The sequence below is a fragment of the Vanellus vanellus genome, assembly GCF_965231255.1.
Source record: "Vanellus vanellus genome assembly, contig: HAP1_SCAFFOLD_52, whole genome shotgun sequence".
NCBI lineage: Eukaryota > Metazoa > Chordata > Aves > Charadriiformes > Charadriidae > Vanellus > Vanellus vanellus.
In genome coordinates, this window is record NW_028126794.1 from 1,419,505 (window position 1) to 1,430,883 (window position 11,379).

The following is an 11,379-nucleotide window of genomic DNA, read 5'->3' on the forward strand; positions in this document are numbered from 1 at the left end:
GCGCTGGAACCATGGCAGGGAAGGGACCTGCTGTCTTGTTCAGATGGACGAATTTCATCATTCTTTGGCAAGAAATGAAAGTGGTGACAATCGTTACCTGGTCCAACCGGCCTTGGTGGTCTGCCCCCTCCTCCCTTTCCCTGTGGGAAGGCTCCGAGGATCCCCCGGGCTGTAGGAAAGGGGAGGCAGTAAGGATGCTGTGCTGGGAAGCTTTGACTGCCTTTGCTATCTTCCTCCTGCGGATGGAGAGATGGATCTGCAGCACTTTGGAGCTCACTTTGTCCAAACGCTGAGGTCGCCATTTGTTATACACAAACATTTTTCCATGCAGGAAATAAAATTTTTCTGAAATTCCAGCGCAGTACGGAAAGAAAACGCTTTTGGAGTTTTAATGCAGGTCATTCTTTTTTGGTGTCGTGGTTAAAAATTGACATCTGTAACTTTGAAACTAATATTGATTTCTATCTTAAGTGTTGTTTTATATATCTTTCAGGCAGAATGGACAGGGACTTTGGGTTTTGGGTTATGAAGGAAAACCCTAAAATCCGCATTGGGCCGTGAGTTCCGGCCCAGCGGTCAGAATAAACGCAACCCCTGGGGAAAGGGGCTGAGGGGCGGGTGCGTGGTTGGTTTGGGGCTGGGGCTCTGCCGGTCCTTGATGTTGCTGTTGAGTTTCTCCCCATGGCTTGGCCAGTTCTCCCACTGCCCCGCAGCGCTGCTGAAGGTAATAAAGGGGTTTTTTTGGCCAAAGGATCCCCCCGTGCTGGCCAGAAATGGCCTGTGCTAGCCCAGGCTGGGCTTGCCACTCAGGCTGACCTCATAAAGAGAGTTGCCGGCCTCCCACGTTCTACAAAACATTCCGACGCTCTTCTTGGCCTGCGGTCGCAGCTCTTCTGCTGCTGGCTGTCGGTCTTGGAGTGAACCTTGCCAATTTGATCGGGTTTTGAGGAAGAAATATCCAATTTTCTTGCCTGATGGGGCGCAAAAGGGCTCGAAGGGCAGCACGGTAATGCTGTTGGTGGCAAGAAGGGGCTGTGGGAGTTGTTAGAGGGCAGTTGGTGACGCTGTGCTGGGAAATAACTGCCATACCTGACACGTCCCCTCCTTCGATGCGGGTGCGTGCTATCGTGCTGTTCCCAGCTCTCCTTCCTCACCTCCTCTGCCTTAACGATTTCAGACACGTCAACATTGGCAGCGACTTTCAGGCAGAGATCCCAGACCTCCAGGACAGATCCCAGTTGGAAGAGGAGGAGGAGGAGGGAGCGTCGCTAGTGTGGAAGCCCTGGGGAGACATCGCAACGAACCCGGAAACACAGGACAGAGGTTTCTCTTATTTCTTTGCTTCCCAGGTCCCTCCCGAGATACTAAGGGTCGAAAACTCTGCATTTTCACAGCAGCTTTTTTTCCATTGGGATCCTCTCCCTCCTTTTCTTGACTGCCTTCACGCCTGGTAGTGCCCGAGGGTGCTCAGATGTGGTGGGACAGTGAAGAGATAACAACTGGTGGCGCAGTCAGTCGCGTCCTCTGGGACAGACGGTCAGGGGCATTTGTAGCTGTCCCACCTCAACTGCGAGATCTGTCTCTGGAGCTACTGGTGCCAAAGCTGCTCTTAAGGCAGAGAGCGATACGGGATAATCTGCCCTTTTTTTGGTGCCTTTTCTGGGTCTCCAGTCTGTCTGCTCTGTTTGCATGCTGCCTTGGATTGCACCTTTTCTCCTTTCTTGATGGAAACTGACTTTCTGTTGGTTTTTGTTGCATTTCTAGTGACAAATCTGCTCAACTTCGCCTGCTCCAACATCGTGCCAGAGGAAAGACCCAACCTGGAGCATGCCTTGCACTGCCTGCATGACGCTCTGGTAAGAAGCAGTTATTTTTGAATTCCTACCAGACTAGGACAGCCTTTAGCGCTGGGGTGAGCTGAGAGTCGCTCCCGAGTTTTCTTTTCCGCAGGCTTGAATACCTTTGCTAAAGGGGCAGAGTTCTTGCGTTCTGCCTGTTGGCCACCGTCTGCGTTAAGGTCTCGTGGGGTGACAGACCCCGTGTATCAATAAGAGCTTGTTCTGTCTCTTGTCAATTCTGTGACAATTTGGAGAAGTCCTCCTACTCCCAGTGCTGGGAATGAAGGAATATTAGCTAAAACCCGAGGTCTGCCCCGGAGAAACGTCCTGTGCTTGACAACTGCACTGTCCCTGGGTGCTCCTTGCTGAGCAAATACCTCCAGCCTGACCCCGGTGAAGCCCCGAGCGGGTCTGCTTTGTTCCCTCTTCTTTGAAGAAGGGCTTTCACACTGCTGACGTGCGGCAGAGGACTCGGCGTCTGCTGCGTCTGCACGAGGAGGCTCTGCCTGCAGCAGGGACGAGCCCAAAAGGACTCCAGCAGTGAGCAGTCTTCTCCCAGAGGTGGTGGCTGGTGGGGTGCCACAGCTTGGTTCCCAGAGATGTCCACAGGTTCTGGTTTCTTAAAACACATCAGTGTGGATTGAGGAAATACTCCCATCAGCTGCCGTGGGTGGAGGTGACCCCGACACGCTGTTGCTGAGCATCGACTGAGCGCCATCTTCCTCCAGTGGGCTGAAGAGTTGACCTTTTGCCCCCTCCTGAGGGGGAATCTAAGTCTTGTTCTCTGAACTCCCGCAGGAGGGTCTGGAGATGCTGCAGTCTGGGGCACCCCAGCGACCTGAATCCCATCCCCTGGCTGATTATCATTACGCAGGTAAACTGGAAGCAGAGCTTGTTGCTTCTCCGGGAATGCGAGCGGGTACTGCCGTTCCCTTTGTTCTGATTGAAAGAAGTGATTTTTAAAAACGTGTGAGCAATGGTTCGTGTTCGTTGGGGCAGGGAAAATAGTAATTTTAATCTGTTCTGGGGGCCTTTTGGCACAGGGAATGCCTCGACCCTGTGTTCCAGCCTGCTGCTGTCCCGTGCGGTGATGCCCCACGCCACCCAATGCTCCTCCTTTCCCCCATACGCCAGTGTTACTGCGTGCAGGGCTTGCTCTGCTAGCAGCCATAACTGCTCGTGCTTACCAACTCCGTGCGGCGTTGGCTAATTGCTGTCTGAAAGAGGAGACATTTTAACGCGTGACGAAAAAATTGTGGGGGTTTCTGTGAGGCTGCAAGTGGTCTAATCGTTTCCATGTCTCTGTTTCTTCCCAGGCGCAGACACTAGGACGCCTCTCGAGGAAGAGTTGTTTAAAGAGGCCTTTTCTGTACACCAGAAGAATTTTCACCTGATACAGAAGAAGGTAAAGCCGTTAGACTGAGGCGGGTCTCGGGTTGTTAGCATGGAGGGGAGTTTTAACCCAGAAAAGTCATCTTTTGAATGGTGTGTTGGAATCCTGTTCTTGGGATGCCGCTTCACGCTAAAAAGACACCAGTACAAGACATAATTGGCCCTAATGTGTAATGACCACAGAATATTTCATCTCTCTGGTGCAAAATACCAGAAATACTAAAAGAATACTGACACGTTCCGCTGACCACTGGTGTGAAATGTACAATTCTGCCCTCCCATGGCTTCTTTACAGCCCTTTCAGAAGAAGGAGGCTCATTTTCTGCCTGATCTCTCCCATACGTTGTGCTGTGAGAACCAGAGACAAGGGGGGACAGACAAACAGCACTCGACAGATTTGTTGTGGGTCTGTGCCCTAAATGTTTTCCTGCAGTCTTTCCCTCATCAATCGCTTCTGGTTTTCTCCCAATAGATTCAGACGAAGACTGTGTCCTAGTGTGTAGAATACTACTACACCTGGAAAAAACGTGTCACATTTGCCAAAGGTCAAGCTGAAAGGACCAAAGAAAAGCTGAAGGGAAACAAGGAGGAGGTGGAAGAGGCTGAAGAGAAGGTAGAAAAACTGCTGGGGGTTGGTGCGAGATGTCGCTCCTCGATGAACCTATCGTCCCGGGCTCTGGGAAATAATCCCCTTCGTGTTAAACTTGCTGCTGATGATTTTCAGGGATGTTCCGTAACATCCCAATGCTTCATAAAAGGAATTGCTGGTAACCCGGCTCTGCACGGGGGTTGCCGAAACGTTCCTTGCCGGGAAAAAGGAATTAGGTTCACAGAATTTATTTGTTTTCTGGTGGTAGAAATTGGGTAACCACGTCACTTCAGTGCTCTGTAATTCTGCACTTTAAACCCATTGTACAGACTTTTGTGGAGGAAAGTGCTGTTCCACTGAGGACAGTAGGAATTATACGGTTTTTCTTTCAAGGTCTGTCTTTGCACCCCCTCCTCCCCATCGAATTTCAGTGTTTTTTTAACTGTTTAGTGTTCAGAGGAGTACAGCAGGGCAGGCTGATGCTGATAGAACACGTTACACCCAGCACAAAAATAAACGCCTCACTGCCTGGGCCATTTGGGGATGTTTCCAGCTATTTTTTCGCTTTAGCTGTCCTCCTTGCTGAGGAGAAGGAGAAATGAGTAAAGGCTGTCTGCTTTACAGGCTGCTTGCAGCCCGAAGAAGAGGCGCCGGCTCGGGCCGAAGGAAAACACCAAGAAAAAGCAGAGTTGTGAAAAGACGCCCCGCAGAACGGGCAGTCCCTCCCGCCGTCCCCGTGAGTCTCCGTGCTGGGGTGGAGGCGCTGGCGATGTGGCTGTGTTTCCCTGCAGAGAGTGTGGAAGGTTAGCTGGTCGTTTTTCTTCTTGAAACCTGCTGCTTTGGGCTTAAACTGATTTTGAATTTATTTTTGAATTTGTTTAATATCCGCTTTTCCTCTGTGCTGATTGGAGCGACAATGCAATGGGGATTGTTTCTACTCATGTAGTTTCACCCTCCTCCCATCTAATCCGCACTTGGGTCTCCTCTGTCTCCTGCTGACTTCAGCTGGAACAGTTTCTCTCTCTCTTTGAAGGCCCTTTCCTCGAATTACAGGCTTGCTCCGCTTCATCCAGTTGTGGAAGAATCCCAGCGTTTCTCTTTTTTCACTAAGAAGAGGTTCCACTAAAGTTCTTTTGTGCGGTTTGCAGCCCGAGGGCTTTCATGCTGCAGTCACTCGTGCCAAGCAACATCACTCATGCCCAGCAAAGCTGCTCAAGTTTCGATCCACCTTAAATTTAAGCAATCGCACTGTTAATTCTCCTATTTTAATCCCCAACAATCTCTCTTGTTTAACCAGCAAGGCCCCACCCAGCCAGGGGTACCGGCAGAAACTGTGTAGTGCCACACAGCAAAACATAGCAGAAATTCACAAAATAAAACTAATGACATGTGATCTAAGAAATAAATAATAAAAAAAAAGTTATTAAAAATCCCCGTTTGTTTTCTCCCTTCCAGGGTGTTTGGGAAGGTCAATGGGAGGAACTCTCACATGAAATGCCATCGCCCGCGGGACGATCGGAAGATCCCGGCAGCATTGGCAACTGGGCAACTCTCATGTCAGACCACCAACGAGGTCAATTTACTCTGTTTAGAAAACCCCACCGACCTCTAGCAGGGGGCAGCGCCTGAGCTCTGCAGAGGATCCACCACCACGAGGTCGCCCCCACTCCAGAAAGACCAAGAGGAAGAGAACAGCAGAGAAATAGTTATTGTATTTAATAGCGTTTCCCCCTTAGGTGATAGTTCCATGTAGGTTTTAGGTCTTCGTTAGCCATCTTTTAGGTCTTAGTTTTAGGCTTTAGTGTTCTTCTGATAGGAGTAAGGTGTGGTTTTATGTGTTTACTCTTTAACTTATTAAATTGGGTTGGTGAATGTAAAAGTTCTGGGACTGCTCTTGCTGTTTGTGCTGTAAATAATTTAAGCAATTAAAACTCGTTCCGCTTGGTTGGTGGTGCTGTGATGGTTGGAGAGACCCATAACAATTTATTGTCATTTAGGCAATCTTTCTATCACCCAATGAGCCGTCCCCACCCGGGAAACGGAATCGGGTAAAACAAGGAAACCCGGGAGCTGAAGTATAAACAGGTTTAGTAGAGTAAGATTAGGTAATTAGCATTAACAGCACATTCTCCTTTTGCTCCTCATCACTTGTACGTAAAAAAAAATGAAAATCAAAGAAGCAGCGGTGTGTTCACACCTCCTCCCTAAGCCCGCTCCTCGTTGCGGGTGCTGCCAAAGCGATGCCCAGAGGTGAGAGTTTGGGGAAAATACCCGGCACGGTATGGAAATGCAGCTCCAAAAGCCCTGTGGGTGGATTTAAACCACTGCTGCCCCACAGAAGGGTTCCACCTGCGGGTTCCTGCTGCGAGTCTTGCTGCTGTTCCGCACCGCTTCCAAAAAATCCAATTTCTGATGCAAGAAGAGAATGTGGTGCAGGTTCTCTGGCACCAGGACGGCGTGCCGATTCTCCAGGGCGCTTTCCCCGGCAGCGAAGGCCTGGTCTGGCAGGAGGGCAGTGGTGGGGATGGCGAGGTACTGCCGGCTCAGCTGCCCCGTGGCCGGGAAGCGATGCTCATTGCTCTGCCACCAGTGCAGGGGCTGGTGCTGCGCTTGCAGAGGGGCTCCAGGATGTAGTTTTCCAGTTGCTGGTGGATCTCGGGGTTCTCTCCATGGGGTCCTTCCCCAAAAGGATGTCATAGCTGCTCTGAGACGGGGCGCTGGCGCATGGGTCCTTGCGAGCAGGCAGCTGGCTGCCAGCATCTGCGCCTGTGGCTTTGGAATCCGAGTTTGGCACCCCAGACTGGGTGGCAGATGGGGACTGGTGGTTGCAAACCCGCAACAGCGTGGTTCTCACTGGCTGGTGCAGCTCACTTCTCAGGCTGGGGCTGAGAAACTGCATCTCCTGTAAGCGCGGTCCAAAAAAGAGGTGATAACTTCTGGGCTTTCGAGCACTTTCTCATCCTCTGCTAACCCCCAGCGCTCCCTCAGCTCTGATCTGACGTTGCCTACAAACATCTTGATGGCGGCACCGCCCTGGAGGCACTTACGGGGTCAAGGGGGGCCTCTTCGGGTCTGGGGTTCCCCTGATGGTGTCCTGGTTTGTGCTGGACGGGCCCTTGAGGACACTGCGTGTCCGCTGCGGTGTCCTGGTGCTGTAGTAAAATCCCTAACATGGGTTCAATTACAGCATGTCTGCCTTTACCAAAGACAGCAAACTCTCCTTTGGAGCAGGGAATTTGAACCCTCGCTTTGAATTGGACCTTTGATACCTTCTTCATGAATGGAACCGGAAGATTAAGATTTAATTTGAAAAAGGAAAGGGGATTTGGATTAGGGAAATGGAAGGTTCTGGGGAATTGTAGGAAGTGACTTGAGATATGTATCTAGCATAACGCGCCCGACAGAAGCGGACAAGATGGAACTCGACCACAGGCCTTGGAAAAGTGCAAAAGAGCTGACCTGAGTTGTTAATCACCAATCAGAAACAAGGACAGCATGTCCTTGTTGGGACAGTTAGACAAAAACGGGATGCTTGTGATAAAGAAGAATGAGGGAGAAGCAGAGAAAAAGAGAAGAGTAAGTGTAACGGTTTGCCTGGCGACTAACCAATCGTGAGCCTAGCTTTTGCAATATGCATAAGGTAATTATGTGTTTAGACCAATCAGTAAAAGACACGACTAAGTATGACTGTATAAAAACTATCGCTAAGAGCAATAAATCGGAACCTTGCTTGCATCAAGCTGTCTCCCCGTCTCTCAATTGCGGCAAATTGGTGACCCCGACGTGATTCCAGGGTGCAAGAACCACCTATCTGCGTGGCATGCTGCGAGTCCCACAGAACTTTGAATGAGCTGCTGAAAGGAAGCAGGAAGAGGCCTGAAATCCCTCCGGAGTAGAGAGGTGAGCTGTGGGCAATATGGGGAACCAGATGTCTCCCCCAGAGAGAGACGTATATGAGCTAATGAAAGCTCTTTTTAAGAAACATGGGAAAAATCTCTCGGGGCATAAGTGGGTGCAAGTGAAAATTCCCACTGTTACTGCCTCTACTATCTTTACGCGGGAGTTATGGGATAATGTTGGAGTGAAATTGTGGGATGCAGTGACTCGGGGGAATGCTGAAGCCCAACGCATGCTCCCGTGGAGGAGGAGTATATTTGAGACTTTAAAAGCACAAGAGAAAGGGAATAAAGAAGAGCCAGAGCAAGGAAAAATTCGCCCAAGTGACGACGATGTTCTAGCACCCCCACAAGCGGCTGCAGCCGGCTATCCCCCAGAGGACGATCCTTTTGATCCAGGACCAGTGGACCCTGACGCGGAACCACAGCTTTATCCCCCCGATCCCCACGATGTGTGGGCTAACATAAGACATCAAGCCCTAAAGGAGGGGGAGTTGGAGATTGCAAAAACAATAGTGGCCCCTGTTATCTATCAAGGATGGGGAGCTCAGTGGGAAGCATTATCTTTCCCAGTAGTAAAAGAATTGTGCCGTACCGTTACTGAACACGGTCTTTCTTCTCCGTATTTTGCAAGTTTGTTATCCTCTGTTTTTGATACTTATGTAATGACTCCACATGACTTAAAATCTCTCGCGCAGCTGTTGTTAACTCCAACACAATATACTCTGTGGGAATCGCATTGGAGGGGGGGCTCCAGCAGGAGCCCCGGGAGCCCTACATGCAGTTTATTGATCGGTTGAAACAAGCCTTGGAGCGACAGATAGATAACCCTGAAGCACGGGAGATTTTGTTGTTAAAATTGGCGGTTGAAAATGCTAACGCAGATTGCAAAAAACTTCTAAAATCTCTTCCAAATCAGAATCCCACGCTAGTAGAGATGATAGAGGCTTGTAATAGGATCGGCACGGTGGACCATAAGTTTGAAGCCATGGCTTCTGCCTTCGCTGCCATGCGTGGCCTCGCGGGGCCTGGAAATTGTTTCGGTTGTGGTAAACCCGGTCATCTGAAAAAGAATTGCTTAACCACTAATGCCGGAACCAGACCCCCAGCGCCTGGAATCTGTCCCAGATGCCGAAAAGGGCGTCATTATGCTAACCGATGTCGATCTAAGTATGATTTCCAGGGACAGCCGCTACAGGGAAACCGGTCGCGAAGCGCGGGACTGCGGCGCGCGCAGACACAAGTTCCGCAACCAACATTTCAACCCCCGCGGAGGGAAGCGGCAATGCCTCAAGTCTCTGCCCAGCAACAGCGGGGAGCGCCGGCTTGGACTTGGCAACCGCCCACACAGTAACGTTACTTGATTCCTCTGTTCATTTATTGTCTACTGATATTTCGGGTCCCTTGCCCCCTAAGACGCAGGCATTATTATTAGGGAGATCATCTACAACCTTGACGGGACTTTTTGTGTTACCAGGTGTCATTGATGCTGATAGTATTGATGAAATTAAAATCATGGCATGGACCCCGTTTCCCCCCTGCACTGTGCCGAAAGGCAGCCGCATTGCACAATTAATATTGATTCCCAAGGAAATGAGTCCCTCTACCCTTCAACAGAGGCAAGGGAGTTTTGGATCTACCGGGAACCCACAAATTTTATGGGTACAATCTATCTCACAAAAACGACCTATATGTCAATGTACCCTTATTCGCGGGGCCAGCAAGTGGTATTAAGTGGAATTATTGACACAGGAGCCGATGTTCCGGTTATCTCTCAGGCCAAATGGCCCCCACAGTGGCCCTTAGCTAAAGTCTCTCAAACATTAGCAGGGATCGGAGGAACCGGGACCAGTCACCAAAGCTTGGAGCTAATTCAGATACAGGGCCCAGAAGGCCATACAGCCTCCATTAAGCCTTTTGTGCTACCCGTTCCTATGATCTTGTGGGGGCGTGATGTGCTGTCCCAGTGGGGAATGTCTATTCAAACACATTTTTAGGTGGGGTCATTGAAGCGCACGACACCCTGAAATTAACCTGGAAAATCGATACCCCTGTTTGGGTTGATCAATGGCCCCTACCGCTAGAAAAGCTTCGCGCCCTCCAAGAATTAGTTATGGAACAGTTGTCAAAAGGACATATTGTACCCTCTGTTAGTCCCTGGAATTCACCTATCTTTGTAATTAAAAAACAATCTGGCAAGTGGCGCTTGCTCCATGACCTTAGAAAAATTAACGACGCTATGGAAGACATGGGGGCCCTACAACCAGGGCTCCCATCCCCTACTATGATCCCTCGAGACTGGCATTTGACTGTTATTGATCTCAAAGACTGTTTTTTTTAACGTTCCATTGCATCCAGACGATGCTCCTAAGTTTGCCTTTTCAGTTCCAAGCGTCAATATGCAAGCTCCATTGCAAAGATATCAGTGGGTTGTGCTGCCACAAGGAATGAAGAATAGCCCTACAATATGTCAATGGTATGTGGCTAAAGTACTTAGCCCGGTCAGAGTTGCGATGCCCGATGTCTTAGTGTGTCATTATATGGATGATATCTTAGTGGCTGCACAACAACACGAGATTATGGAGGAAGCTGTGGCCCTTGTCATGGCTGCTGTTAAATCGGCAGACCTCTGTATTGCACCAGAGAAAATTCAAAAAACACCACCATGGAAATATCTGGGATGGCGTATAAGGGCTCAAACCGTTGTTCCTCAGCCCCTGCAGATACAGGCGGATGTAAAAAACCTGCATGATGTACAAAAACTGCTAGGAACAATCAATTGTGTCCGCCCCTTGTTGGGGATTTCCAACGCGGACCTTAGTCCTTTGTTCGACCTACTTAAGGGAAGCTCTGACTTGTGTGCCCCTCGGAGCCTTACTCCAGAAGCTATCGACTCCTTACAAAAGGTTGCTACAGCGATCACTCACAGGCAAGCACATCGCTGGGCGCCTGAGTTACCCTTTCACTTAATCATTTTAAATCCTGTCCGACAACCTCATGCATTGATATTTCAGTGGGACTATCAAAAGTCAGACCCACTGTTAATTATTGAATGGGTCTTCTTGCCAAACCAACCTACAAAGACCATCTTAACACAACATGAAATGTTTGCCTCTTTAATTATTCGAGCTCGGCAGCGTTTGCTGACATTATCCGGAATGGATTTTTCCTGCATTTGTTTACCCATAGCCAGAATTTACTTACAGTGGCTCTACCAGCAGTCAGATGCCTTTAATATCGCAATAGCTGGATATGCAGGTCAGCTAATCTCTCATTCGCCTCCACATAAATTATTTAATGTTAACTTTCAAGTGATACCTAAGCCAAAAAAGAGTGATCAGCCGTTACAAGCCCTTACTGTGTTTACAGATGGGTCTGGAAAATCACACAAATCAGTCATCTTATGGTGGGATGATCAACGTAAACAATGGGACTCAGATATAGAAACTGTGCCAGGCTCTCCTCAAATAGTAGAACTAGCTGCAGTTGTTCGAGCTTTTCGAAAATGGTCTACACCTCTTAACATAATCACTGACTCAGCTTATGTTACAGGAATTGTTGAACGAGCTGGAGCCTCTGTATTGCGTGATGTTTCGCATTTTGAACTGTTTAACTTATTGCAGGAACTTATCTCTCTTTTAGATTCTCGCTCTCATCCTTATTT

At 49.2% G+C, this 11,379-nt stretch overlaps 1 protein-coding gene across 1 annotated transcript in view; it reads right to left on the reverse strand.

Annotated features, from left to right (window-relative positions):
* LOC309685753 (acrosin-like) overlaps positions 1–10,465 on the reverse strand; it is a gene marked incomplete at both ends in the record, with an annotated part of 101,463 nt that extends 90,998 nt beyond the window's left edge. The window contains one exon of the mRNA XM_082501478.1: positions 10,417–10,465. Coding sequence (XP_082357604.1) covers positions 10,417–10,465 — 49 coding nt within the window. The remainder of the gene's footprint in view (positions 1–10,416) is intronic.
* Positions 10,466–11,379: the final 914 nt, after the last annotated feature.